Source organism: Manis javanica, chromosome 11 (assembly GCF_040802235.1).
Source record: "Manis javanica isolate MJ-LG chromosome 11, MJ_LKY, whole genome shotgun sequence".
NCBI classification, from domain to species: Eukaryota; Metazoa; Chordata; class Mammalia; order Pholidota; family Manidae; genus Manis; species Manis javanica.
In genome coordinates, this window is record NC_133166.1 from 116,789,457 (window position 1) to 116,803,224 (window position 13,768).

At 58.9% G+C, this 13,768-nt stretch overlaps 1 protein-coding gene across 30 annotated transcripts in view; it reads left to right on the plus strand.

The window, feature by feature from the left end:
- Positions 1-13,768, plus strand: part of NRXN2 (neurexin 2) — a 103,049-nt gene that overhangs the window by 65,723 nt on the left and 23,558 nt on the right. For 26 of the 30 annotated variants that reach the window (XM_073217592.1, XM_017659184.3, XM_073217606.1 and 23 more), the window contains one exon: positions 10,203-10,384. In XM_073217592.1, the coding sequence (XP_073073693.1) occupies positions 10,203-10,384 (182 nt within the window). Of the gene's footprint in view, positions 1-2,454; positions 3,115-10,202; positions 10,385-13,768 lie in introns of those variants that run through there. The other 4 variants (XM_036995339.2, XM_036995341.2, XM_036995342.2 and 1 more) reach the window with 2 other exon arrangements.

Here is a 13,768-nt window from a genome sequence, read left to right on the forward strand (position 1 = left end):
GGTGGGAGTGGCCGAGGGTGTCCTCAGGGAGTTGGGATGGGATCTGGAGCTGTCAGGTGGGGTGAAGGCTGAGGTGAGGAGAGGTCTGGCCTTCAGGACAGCCTTTCCCAACTTGTGTCCTCAGTGTCTCCATCTATGACATGAGGACTCCACCTTGGGGGGCTGCTGGTGAGGGGACCTCTATGTCCCTTTAAGGCTCAGGAATCTACTCCGGGAAGGCAGGAGAGAGATTAGAGGGAGAGAACCCATCTCTGGAATGGGAGAGGAAAGTGGGGGAGAGAATATAATAGAAACTATGACATGAAAGAGGGAGGGAAGATAAAGGGAGGGACACCTCACGACATGCAGCTGAAACCCCAGGGCTGAGGTTGGGGCTCAGGTGCTCGCATGGGTCTACTTGCTGCTCTGTCATTCAGGGCCTGTCTCTGGTCCCTCCCAGGCAGTTAGTTCTTCACCATCCCTGCCCCGTCTCTGTTTCTCATCTCTCTACTTGCTCTGTTCATTTCTGCAGCCTCTATTGATCTCTTGCAGGCCTCTCCCTCTCTTCTTTTTAACCCTCTGTTTCCCACCTTGTTCCCCAGTGTCACCCCATCCAACTCTTTCCACTTCCCACTCACTGGTATTGATTGGCCTTAAGGAGGTTTTCCTTCCTCTCCTCTGGCTGCCACTGGCTCCTCCCTCCTTCCCTCTGGGGCCATACATGTTCTGCCTGCCCAGAACTGTTGTCAGCCTCTATTCCAGAGCCAGGGGCACATGAATGGGGTGGAGAGGGCAGGGGGATAAGGCTTCAGGGGGGCCATCCCTGCTTCCCCACCTGCAGTCTCTCCTCCCTTTGGGGCCACACACCACCTCAAAGCCTCCTCTTGGGTGCCTGAGGACCCCTCTCTTCACTTCTGAAGGGCTGGGGACCCCTGGCAGCTGCGGCGGAGGGGCTGTCCCAAGTCCTGACTGCATCCTACAGCGGGGTGCAACATGTGTGGGGCTCACGGTGACAGCTTTTGCTCTAAAACTGAATTCCGGGTCAGTCAGCAGAAGTCAGCCCGCTCTTGCCCCGCTTCTCCCTCCCTTGCTCATTTGCCCTCCCCCTTCCTTCTGCCCCTTCCTCACCACCTCTCCTCCTCAAGCCTACACTGTTTCTTTGGCTCGTTCCAGGTGCTGCCTCCACCTCCTTCTCCCCTCAGTCTCGCCTCCCACACCTGCTTCCCCAGGCCTAGCAGAGCATTAGCTCACCCACTGCAGGTTGAGGTGGGGGCAGAGGTGGTGTCCAGATGTGCATCCTCCCTGCACTTCCTCTGGGGTGATGACACATGCTTCCGAGGGGTCCCCAAAAGCCTGGAGGAAGATCCCAGTGGAGGAGCACCTAGAAGAAGAAGTGGCTTCCTCAAGTGGACATAAGTGGCCCAGGAAGGATTTTGTCCCAAAGCACTCAGTGGACAAGTGTCCTGGAAACCTCTGTGGAGGGAGAGGCTGAGGCTGGTGGAGCAGGGGGAGTGTAGAGGAAGGAGTGGAGGAGTCCAGGAGGGTGTGCAGGGGTTGGGGAGCACCCTTTTGGGGAGGTGGGGACTAGTGTGTATATGTGTGGTCTTGAGTACCTTGAAGGCTCTGGGCTATGTGTGCATTATGGGTGACCCTGTGTTTGGAGGGTGAGCTGAAGGAGGTATCTGTGTGTGCTGGCTGTTCCGTGCCTGTGACCAAACATGTATGTGTGTGTGCCTGTGTGTGCCTCTGTATGTTCTTGGCTAAATGTGACTTCATGTGCCAATGTCCGAGCACATGTATGCATGTGTCTGAGCCTATGTGTGCGTGCTCGCATACTGGTGCCTGTGTGGACACGTGGTGTCTCCATACCCAAGCCCCTCCACATCCTGGCGCGCACGTGTGTTCCGAGGGGTGCGTGCAGAGGTGGCGGCGGCCGCATCCCTGAGCTCCGGACCAGCAGGCACTATAGGGGTTCATCCAGGTGCAGGGGCAGGGGAGTGCAGGAGGAGAGCGGCCTTTCTTGCTTTCCTCGGTCCTGTTCAATTATTCATCAGAGCCCTTTCTCCGGAGGGGGCGGGAGGCGAGCGCGCTCCCGGGCGTGGGGGAGGGACGGGCGCGCGCGGAGGAGACGGGCGCGCCAAGCGGGCTGGCCAGGAGCCGCGCGGCGGAGCTGCCCAGCGCCGCCCGCCGATCGGGAGCCGCTCGTGTCCCTCCGCCCTCCCCCCGCTCCGCCGTCCCCCCCTCCCTCCTCCCTCCCTCTCCCCGCCAGCTCGCTCAGCCTCTGCAGCAACACTCCGCTGCCTCCATCTCTCCGCTGGAATCTCGCAGGCTCGCGCCTCTCCTTTGCTCAGCCCGTTCCCTCCTCTCCTCCCCCCTCCCCCCATTCCCCCCTCACCCGGATTTGCTTCCCTCCCCCTTCTCCCGCCCCCTCCCCCCGGCCGCTCCCTCCTCTCCCCGGGCCTCCGTCGGGTGGTAGCGGCTCGGCCGGCCGCGGTCTCCGTCCGCCCCCCGTCGCTCTCCTCCGGGCCGCCTCCCCGGCTCGGTTTTTCCGCAGGCTCTCCCCCGCTCGCCTCTCCTCCCCCCGGCGCCATGCCCCCTCCCCCGGGCGCTCCCCCGGGGTTCTGACGGCTCTTGGCACCGCTCCGACCCGCCGGGACGCGCGGAGACCCGTAGCTTCTCGACATGGACCCAGGCGTCCTGGACCTTGGCGTTGTCGCTCCGCGGACCCCGGAGCCCCCGGCGGAATCCAGTTGATTTCGTTGCTCCGGACCGAGGCTCGGGCTCCGGTTTCCTGCTCTCCACCCAACCCTCCCGGGGCTCGGAGCCGGAGGGGCCTCGCGGGGCCCTGCAGCGCCGCTTCCTCGCGCCCGGCCATGGGGCTGTGAGGTGGCTGCGGCCGGGCCGAGATGCCCCCCGGGGGGAGCGGGCCGGGGGGGGGCCCGCGCCCCCCCCCAGCCCCGGCCGGGCGGCCGCTGCTGCCGCTGCTGCCGCTGCTGCTGCTGCTGGGGGCGGCCGAGGGGGCGCGGGTGTCCTCCAGCCTCAGCACCACCCACCACGTCCACCACTTCCACAGCAAGCACGGCACTGTGCCCATCGCCATCAACCGCATGCCCTTCCTCACCCGCGGCGGGCACGGTAAGTGGGCGACCGCCGCGCTGCGCCCCCACCGCCCGCGCCTCCCGCGTGTGCGGCCCGGGCCCAGCCCCTCGCCCGCCGGCTCGGGCTCCCCCGTTCCGGCCCCACCCTCTCCTCTCCCCCACCCTCTCTGTCATCACCACCCTTCCCTGGCCTCACCTTCTGCTTCTCCCGGCCTGTTTGCTCCCCTTCCTGTTTCCGCTGCCCGTCACCTCCCTGTCTGTCCTTTCATGCTTTCTGCCCAGCTCTCCCGTCCCCCGTTTCTCTCCCTCCCGCCTGCTCCATCTCTGCCTCGTACCGTTTCTCCAGCTGGTTTACCTCCCTGCTGCCTCATCCCACCTCCCCTCCGCTGGGGCTGCGTCTCTGCACCCCATTATCTTCTTGTCTTTGTCCCCCTACCTCCCCTCCGTGTCACTGGTCATTTCTTGTCTCTGACAGTCCCATCTCTTCTGCGTTCGCCTCTTCGTGTCTGTCTCTAAACCCCGTCTCTCCAGCAACCTTCCCTTCCTGTCCCTTTCTGTCCTTCCATCACCTCCTAAACGATCGGTTCCCTCCCTGTCCCGCCATTCTCCCAGCCTAGTTCCCTTCGTCTCCACCTCTCCTTTCCACACCCCTTCATCTCTGTCCTGCCTCTGCCTGTGAACCTCAGCCTCTCTCATCTCTGTAGCCCTATTGCTTGGAATTTAAGTTCCACTGTCCCAGTGCCCCCTTCACCTCCCATTCCTGTCTCCTGCCACCTCCTGGGTTAGTACACTGTCACTCTCCACTGACCATTACTTCTTATCACAGTCCCTCATAACCATCTGTCTCAACCTTCTTCACCTTTCCTCTCAGACCCCATCACCTCTGTTTCCAACCTCTGTCACTTCTCATTGCTGCCCCTCATCACCTCCCATCTCAGTCCCCTCATTGCTCGGTGGCTTGGACGCTTAAAAGTCGAGCCATCCTTTCCCAACTCTGTACCCCTCGCCTTCCATCTCTGTCCTCATATTCTATGGCTTCATCACTCCCCGTCACTGTACCATGACTTCTGATCCCTCATAGTGCCAGGTGTGCCCCTTAACATTCCACTTCATTTCCATTTCAATCCTTCCTGTCACCACCTTCCATTCCAGAGACCCCATCATTTCCCATTTTAGTCTGCTCCTCACTTCGCTTCTGTACTCCACATCACCTCCAATCTCTGTACCTTGCCATCACTTTCCAAAGGTACCTCCATTTCTCTCTCATGTGCCTTTCTCACCTCTCACATGGTGCCACTCATCACATCCCATCTTTGGCCCCCATCTCAGTCCTCCATCACCTCCCATTTCTGTACTTCCATTACTTCACATCCCTGCACTTCATTTCTTATACCTGCCTTCCCATCTCTATACCCCCATCACCTCCCATCTTGGTTCTCTGCCATCTCCAAGCTACCATCACCTTTTATCTTGAGCCCCATCATCTCTCCTCGCGTGTCTTCACTAGCTCACACTCTGCACCCTTGTTGCCTCCAACTTCTGTGCTCTCCGTTTTTGTCCCTCTATCACCTTTCACTTTTTACTCCCTTTCTGTGCCTCGCTCATCTTCCATGCCTGAATCTTCATCACTCCCTCTCTGTGCCCCACACGGCCCACCATGGCTGCATTCTTCTCTGCCTGCCCATCCTTGCTGCCTAGTCTTTGCCCCCTGCACCATTTCTGACCATTCCACCCCTCTCTCCTGCTTTTCTTCCTCCCTTTTCTCCGACTTCATCCTCAGCCCATTTTTCATGCCTCTGCTCTCCCTCCCTCCCGCTGCCAGGGGTGGCCCTGCCAACCCCCCTCTTCACGCTCCACTCTCTTTTCCCCGCAGGGTGTCCCTCTCCTCCCCTCTGCCCCAGCTGTGGTCCTCTCCAGGCAGGCTCTCCAGGCTCGCTCTGTCTCCACCCTCCCACCCCAGACCTTGCTCCTGGTCTCAGCCTCCTTTTTCTCCCCATGAACTCTCGCCCTCTTTGTCTCCCTCCCTCCTCCTCACTGTCCCCTTTGGCTCCTTTGTGGCCCAGTGTTGCTCCCCAGGGGCCCAGATTAAGACATGATATTTCTGGGCAATGAGGAGAGGCATGAAGGGGTGAGATAAGGAAAGGGGAGCCAGGGATACTGGGGGAGAGTGTTGTGGGGGGCAGAGCAGAGGAGGTGAAAAAGGAAGGGAGAGGTGAGAGGAGCTGAGCAGACTGGCAGGAGGGGCTGGGAGCTGGAGTGTCAGGGGAAGTCTCAGTGAAGGGGCTGAGTCGGGATAAAAGAGCTGGGCAAGAGGGAGAGAAAATGGAGGAGAGAGCACGGTGGGCAACTCTGCAACACTGGTGCAGAGGAGAAAACGGCCCCAAGAGGGCCAGTGGCTGCCGGTGCCACATGGAAGTGGAGGAAAAGCTGGAGGGGGCTGGAGGGCAGTGATGGAGGAAGGTAGGAGACTGAGTGGAGGAGCAGGTGGGGGTTCAGGCAGGTGAGAGGGAGAAGAGGGCCAAAGGTCAGGTACAGAAGAGTAGGGAGGAGGCCACCTGTCAGAGCAGAACCCCACCTTTGCTCACCTTAGCCATATGGGAGGCAAAAGCACAGACTTCTCTTGGGACTCCCATGTGGCTGGCTAGAGGAAGAGGCCAGCTTGGGAGACTTCCAGGCAGGGGAGACCCTTCTTCTGTCCCTGCCCCCCTAGCATCTTCCGGTGTGAGGGAGCCTCTTTTCCTGCCCTTGCTTCTCCACTTCCCTTCTCTGGGGTTCTCCCTGCGTTTCTCCTTGCCTTCCTTCCCTCCTTCTCCTCACTCTTTCCTCCTTTACCCTTCCATCCCCAACTCCTCCTGTTACATAACATCCCCACCCACCTGCCAGACACCATTGACACTCCTGCACCTGATCGGTCTGGGCATCAAGGACCAGGACATCTGGGTTCTAAAAATGGCCTGAGGGGGTGAAAGTCTCCTGGCCCTTGACCCTGATTCTGGTTTCAGAGTCCTTGAGGAGTCTTTCAGCCTCAGGCCTTTGTTTCTGAAACCCTCTGAAGCCTGATGGAGGGGTCAGTCTCAGCTCGGTTCTGTGTCAGTAGCTTCTAGGGGTTCTGGGTTCACCACTCCAGCTTCTTGAGGCTGGCATTTATTTTGATTATGGGTATGGGTGTGTTAACTTGGATATCTGACTGGATGGTTTGAAGCCAAGAGGGGGCATAAGATACTGTTCTGGGATTTTAGCTCGAGAGAGAGCTGATCCCAGGGTTCTGGATCTGTGGGGGTCCCCTTGGGTTGTGAGGGTCCATATACAAAGAGTGGGTATGGGCCATGGGCACCAGGACGTGGCTCTTCTGGATTGTGCAGGACATTTACCCTCTCATTATTCTAGGTCTATCAGAAGGTTTTGACATGGTTTCTGATGCTACAAGGAGACAGGCAGACGGAGGGTCCGCACATGTAGTTTTAACCACAGGGGCCTCCTGCATGGGTGTTTTTTCACATGGGATGTTAGTGTTTGGGTCTGGGTTAGCGAACCATTATTAATGGTTGGTTGTTTTTCTCTAGAGTGCAGGTGTGTGGGAACTTTATGGAAGATTCTTGATCATTTAGTATTTTACTGGATCAGTAAATTTCTGGGTCTAGGAGGCACTGAGGGGACTATGTTGGGTGTAGGCAGAAGGTGTCAGGTCCCTGGGCCTGTGGCATCTTGTTTCCCTTGTCTCTCTTGCCTTGGCCTTCAGGAGTGGGCCCCTCCCCCGATGTTATGCACAATGCAGTTCACTAGCATTTACTGGAAGGGGGGGCACTGGGGGAGGGGAGAATAAAAACAATGGGTATGGGCCATCTTAGGGGCAACATTCTGGGCCTAGGCTTAGGCCCCTCTCCTCTGCGGAGCCCCTTCCAGAACCTTGCAGAGGTCCTAGGTGTGGTGTGGTGTCCTGGGCTCCGTGTCTCTGTACCTTACCCGGGGGAGTCCAGTGGCCAGGGTAGAGGACAGCTTGCCTGGTGAGACACAGGAGGCACTTCTGGAGCTCGCGCCCGCCGGGGAGGGGCTGGGAGCGGCCCGGCGGAGCCCCGCCCCTGCCCGCCCTCCACCCCAAACCGAGCCCTCGGCGCCCCCGGGCGGGAGCGCCGCGCTGGGGAGAGAAATGTCTCCCCAGGGTAATTACTGCCGCCCCAGTCCAATAAACCACTCATCCTTCACCTCTTGGGCCCAAGAAGTGTCTCTCCACCCGATCCCCCCACAGTGTAATAAACGCCCTTAGGCTTTAACAGGCCCGCCCCGCGTAATAAACCGGCTGCAGTGTGAGAGCAGCGGGGTAATAAATCCCCGGGGAGGCCTGGCTGAGCCGGCCGGGGCCGGGGCCTGGGCAGGCGGCGGGCGGCTCGTGCGCCCAGGCTAGGGGGCGGGGAGGTGCGCGTCCGTCCTGTCCTCGCGCTGCCCGCCCCGCTGGTCTTTGTGCGCTTAGCGCCATGTTCCCTGGCTGCCTCGTGTCTCCCGTGGGGTCTGCCTTACCTCTCGGGGTCTTTGTGTGCAGCTGGGTGCGTCGCCGCCTGTCTACGGGTTGGGGTCTGCGTTACTCGGAACGTGTGGGCTCGGGGCGCCCGCACCACCTCCGGACCCTCCCGCCGCACTGCCCTGTGGGGCATCACGCGCTCCTGCTTCTCGGGCCCCCTCGGGGCACAGGCAGGGTTTCCTCCGGGATGGTGTGCTGTCTGGGTTCGTGGGGTGGGAAAGGGAGAAGACAGGGCCCCTTTTCTCCTAGACCTGGGATATTTGGGAGCGGGCTCAGGTAGATGGGGTTCCCCTGGCTGCTCTGAGGGACTAGAAAGCCCAGTAAGCCTCTCCTCGTCTGACTGAGAGGCCCTGGAGCACGGGGGGTGAAGAGACAGCAGCCTCTGGTCAGGCAGGCAGGCGGGGCGGTGAGGGGGGCTGTGTGCAGGAAGGTCATCATCTCAGCTCCCCTGGCCCTCCCCACTCCCCAAATTTGGAAGTGCAGCCTGTAGCGAGTGGAGGGGGAAGGGAGGACCCCGGTATTATGGTTGCCATGGAAACAGCCGATTTTCCAGAGTGCTGCAGTGTTTGGGAGTGGAGAGACTTAGTGGCTGAGGCCTACTGGGCTCCTGGCCTCCAGGCCCTTCCCTTTTTGGGCAGGTGAGAACCTGGGGCGTGGTTGCAGCGTACTGTGCACTCTGCTCCCAGTCAACTTCCCACCCCAATCTTGGGGCCTTGTCCTGAGGGTTCAAACCCTCACCAATGGGTCTCCAGGCTCCCAGGTAGAAAGGATACCTGGGTCTGGAGGGGGCAGAGCCAAGCTCTGTGTGTCTGCTGGGGATGCTTTGCCAGTGACATGCTGTGGCACCTTGTCAGTTATTAGACATCAGGGTGGCTCTTGCTTGCCTGCCCTGCCCCGGGGGATCATCTCTTCTCCCTGGCCTTGCCTGGGAAGATGGAGGGCATTGAAGACAAGTGCTTTGGGCAGCAGCTCCAGCTCCGCCCAGCCCCACCCCTACTGGCCTCACTACCTCCGAACAGCCTTCCCCTTTCTCCTCAGCCCCTCTCTGGGCCCCCAGATGGTGCCTCCCACCAGGCCCTCAGGCCCCTCTCCATTAGGGGCCTAAGAATTTCTGGGGATAGAGACCCCTTATCCCTGGTTACCTGAGCTATAATGGGGTTCCTAGTCCCCGAGGTGAAACCCCCAAGGTGCTTGAGGGGACCAGCTTCAGTGTTAGCAGCTGGGCTGCCATCTTGGTCAAGCAGGTTTGCTCCCTGGAAGTGCCTGGAGCCCTCCCTGAGTCAGGCCTTCTGGGCTCCCAGCAACCTGCCCACAGGACTTTCTGTCCCACCTAGAACTTGCCCATCCCCAAGGCCCCACTTCTCTTCCAGCCTACTCCAGGCTTTTGCCTTTAGGCCCCATTTGCCTCTCATTTTCTCTCTGGATAAGCCCTCCTCTGAACCCCTCTTGCCCCAAGAAGTGCTTTGAGGGGGAGTCGTTACACTAATTATTTAAGCATTTTATGAATCTCATCTCCATTTATGTTCTAAAGAATGCAAGATTGTTCTCTTCCCTTCTCTGAAGGCCCCAGAGTACTACTAGTCCTCTGGGCCTTCCAGACAAGGTTCCCTTCCTAGAAACTGGGTGACCAGCCCTCCACCCCTACCCTAGCCATCAGTCTGGTCCCACCCGTCCAGCCACAGGGAGCCCAGGCAGCCACAGGAGGGAGCATAGCGACTAATGGGGTTTATTTTGGGGCTGAGATTGTTAAGGACCTCACACCTGCCCCCCAGCGGATGGAGACAGAGTGGGGAGAGAGGGTGGGGTGGGGGAGGGCAGGGAGAGGAAGCCTTCATCTCTGGCTCCCACTCTGCCACTTTCTCTCACCTATACCGGGCTCTGTCCCTTTCTGTCCATCTGTCTCTGCCTTCTTCCTCTTCTGGCCATCAATCTTTATTCCTCCCCCACCCCCCATGTCTGTCTCTTTTCCTGGTAGGGCTCCAGGACGTACTGTTTTGGGGCCCAGGTAGCCCCCTAATTGAAAGTGGAAGCAGGGAGTCCTTGGCAGACTGGGACCAGGATTTCCAGGGCCTGTGGAGGGGGCGGGGCAGGCACCGAGGGGTGCCAGCCAGTGAGCTGGGAGTCAGAGCTGAACCCAGCTTCTGCCCCTCCTCTCATTATTTTCTGGGGCCACTTTCACCTTGGCGCCTCCTCTGCTTTGGCCCCACAGAAGCGCACCTTGCATCTGTCACTTCTGCCAGCCCTGGGAGAAGTGGAGCTGGTCAGGCCCAGGCCCCCTGAGCCCTGCCGGCCCCAGCACTCTTCCTGGTCGCCTTGCAGCCCCTCTCTGGGCTCTCTGTGTTGCTCTGTTACCTCTCTGTTTTGCTGTAATTAAAACTAGAATTCTTGATGAGGCAGCTACATCTGTCTGTGCTCGTGCACAGGCTCTCACCCGGGTACCGCCTGCCAACTGTTCTTAGGACTGCAGAGCCTGGTGGCTGCTGTGGGTATCACAGTTGAAGCTCTGTGTGCTAAATCTGGTGTCCCAATGCTCTGGTCTGTCACTGAGGGCCTGCTGATCTCACTCTCCTGATATCATATCTCCCTCTCTCCCTTTCCTCTCTCTGCAGCCGGGACCACATACATCTTTGGGAAGGGGGGAGCGCTCATCACCTACACGTGGCCCCCCAATGACCGGCCCAGCACGAGGATGGACCGCCTGGCCGTGGGCTTCAGCACGCACCAGCGGAGCGCTGTGCTGGTGCGGGTGGACAGCGCCTCCGGCCTCGGGGACTACCTGCAGCTGCACATCGTAAGGACCCAGGGCCTGGCCCCTGACCCCCACAACCTTCCGACTGCAAATCCATTCAGTCCCCTCATTGCTAGGATCAGCACCTCAAATCTTTCCCTCATGTGGAGTCCTCAGAACTTCTGTTTGTGATTCCTGGGGCTTCTTCTAACTAGTTCTGCTTCTGAGACCCATTCCCTTCCTGGTTATTTACAGCGGCTCCCAGAGCCACTCTGGCTGATTTGAAGCTCCCAGCTCCCCACTCCCTGAGACCATCTGTGTCTTCTGTGCCTCTGAAAGCTGGGGGCCTCCCTGAGGCTCCTAGGCCATTCTCCTGTAGAGTACAGAAACGCCCCCACACTGACTCTGCTGGGCTGCTGCCTGCTTGCTCCTAGATCACCTAGGGCGGCCGGCTGTGACCTGCACCCGGTCCCGCGGACCTCCTTGCCCACAGCTGCCCAGCACTGCTTCTTCACTTTGCATTTAGATCCTGCCCCGCCCCGCCCTCTGTTGCCATGACTTTTGCCCCCCAGCATTCCCCCTTCCCCTACCTCCCCTTCCCCTCTTTGGCCTGCTTACTCATCTCTTACCTCTTGGCCCAGCCCCACATCCCCATCCTGACCTCAGGTCCAGCCTAGCTTTGCCTTTCTCTGCCCAGCTTGCACCCCCTCCACCCTCTGCTCCTCCCCAGGGCCTCCCTGGGGGCTTCCCACCTCTCCTCACAGTGTTCATCCTAACTCTAGTCTTCAGACAGTCCCTTTTCTTCTCCATCCTCTTCCCATCTCTGGTCCCACATCCTTCTCTGCGGCCTCTGGCCTTGCTCCATTTCATTTTAGCTCTTAGCCTCTCCCTGTCTCATCCTCATGGTCTTAACCCCTGGACCTTTGACCTCAGTCTCCATTTCTACCTACACAGCCTCTGACAGCTACCTTCCTTAGCTGCCTGTATCTCATATGCTGACCCTGGCCAGGACCCCTGAGGTGGGAGGGTTGAGCAGGCTGACTAGGCTCTGTGTGCACTGGGAAGGTCTGGTGGGGCACCCGGGCTTTAAGGGAAGTGAGGAAGCCAATGAAGAAGGCTTTGAGCTACTGGCCACTCCTTACACAACAGCTTTTCAGGGTCCCATGGCTGCACACCCCTCCCCCAGCACCAGGGAGCCAGGAAGCAGGTGTGAGGAGAGATGTCCTGGGGACTATGTGGGGCTAGAGTGGAAGTGGCAGCTGACAGGCACTGGGCAGGGGCAGCCAGGCAGGGACGTGTGTAGGGAAGGGAAGGGATGTACAGCCGCCTGGGGAGCAGGTCTAGGAGTTCCCTGCCCATGTGATGGAGACAGACAGTATCTCCACCCAAATGTGAGAGACAGTGTGGTTACAGACACTGCAGATGATGCTGTGTGACAGGGTGGTACTGGGTGCATGTTGACTGTGTCAGGAGTGACAGTGGGACTGTGGGGGACACTCTCATGGCCTTGGATTGGCTGTGTCACTCTGTATTTGTATTTTGCTGTTGTTCTGGTCTCCTGACCTGGCGCATTTTTGTGTTCTTCTCTGTGAGTGAGGGCTGCTATTCTCTCTCCCCACAGTCATGAGAGGCTATATGGCTTTGGAGTTGATGGCCTGGGTGTGAGTCCCAACTTTCTTGCTCTGTCCTTGTGCAGTCACTTCATTTCTCTGAGCCTCAGTTTCCTCATCTGTGTAGTGGCATGATAAAAGGACAGAGGATGCTGTGAGGTTTGAATGAGAGCATGTGTGTAAAGGACTTTTACAACACTGCCCAGCCCTAGGAAGTACTCAGGTCAGCAAAAATGCCTGTCACCTGTGGTCATTCACCTGGATGCGCTGAACCGTGCTTATCCTGTGTCTGCCTCTTTGACAGCTTCTGTGTGTCTCAGTGTCTGTAGGTTTAGGAGACAGGGTTCCTCAGTGCTGAAGAGAAAGGGTTCGGGGAGTCAGGGCAGAGGGAAGAGGAATCCACTTTCCCTTCTGAGCGGTTTCCCACAGGCCTCTCCTGGTGCAGGGTTATTGGGGGTACAGGGCCTGGTGCCTGGTCTGCAGAGGGCAAAGAGGAGGGGAGACCTGGCCCTTGGATGGGGAGCCTGGTAAGGGTGAGGGCACTGGAGGAAGTGTGAGGGCCATGAGAGAGGCCAGCTCTGAGGGAAGAGCTGGGCACCAGACGGGCTGAAGCCCCTTGGGGGCAGCACCCAAGCCCCCTTCTCCCCTGGTGACACATCAGCTCCCACCACAGCATCATTAGCAGCTTTCAGAGAGTGGGGAGGCGGCTGCAAAATAAGAGAAAAGCAATTTGACGTTTCTAATAAAGCGTCGCTCCACTTTGCCAAATTAATTTTGACTCCCATAATTATTTGCTGTAGGAGCGGCCGCGTTCTCCCCACCGCCGCCTAATGAGGTAATTGGGGAATTAGGAATTAATGACTTTAACAGAAGTGACAACTGACTTCACATCGGGAGCAGCTCCAGGGAGCTGCCTCTTCCCTGGAGTGCATGGCTGGGAGTTTGGCTGCCTCCTAGGAAACCCAGGTGCCCTGCCTTCCAGCTGCCCTGTCGGCCCTCTGCCGGCAGGCTCCCAGGCCACACCTGCTTCTCCACAGCCACAGCCACTGGCTGAGCCTGGTGGGGAGAAACCCTCAGAGGCGTCCAAGGGGCTGACGCTATTCTGGGAGACGTTCTTACTAACAATAGCACTGAGGAGCATTGCCTGTTCCCCTCACGTGCGTGGGGAGCAGACGATCCCGTCTCCATGGGAGGTTGGCGGTGTGTGGGTGGTGGATGGGTGGGGCTTGCTGGTACTGTTAGGCAAGGCCAGCCTCAGTTTCCCTGCTTTTCCGCCTCTGAGGAGAGATGCTGCATCCTTGTATGACGGTGTGTGTGTGTCTTTCCTAGATTCTAGGAAGGGGAGAACTAGGCTCACAGATGGAAGGGGTAGGGTGTGGCTCTCCAAGCGAGCCATAGCTACACACCCTGCCCCCCAGCTTTCTCTGCAAAATCCCCATCCCTGCTCCCAGTGCCGGCAAGCCTCTGGGCTCTGTTGGATGCAAGAGGTGGCAGCTGGTCTCCCCATCCCCAGGCCAGACTGGGACAGCCTTTCCGGAAGACCCCAGGCTGTTCTGTGATGATTTGGTCCCTTGTGACTGTGTGTGACTCACGGGGCCCCAGTGAGTCTGCGCGATGTCTGTCCTGTGTGGGAAGAGGGGTGTGGGGACTCAGGAGGCTGGGTTCAGGGGTACTGCTGGGGAAGGGCAGGGGAATGGAGTAGGAGCTCAGGTTTAGAGCCTAGTGGGCCTTCTGCTGGCTTTTTTTAGATATCTGGTCTCAAAGGTCAGTTGGCCTCAGTAGCCTCTCAAATCACTCCCCACCCTCAGCAGTTTGAGTCAGTGTCTCCTGGACTAGT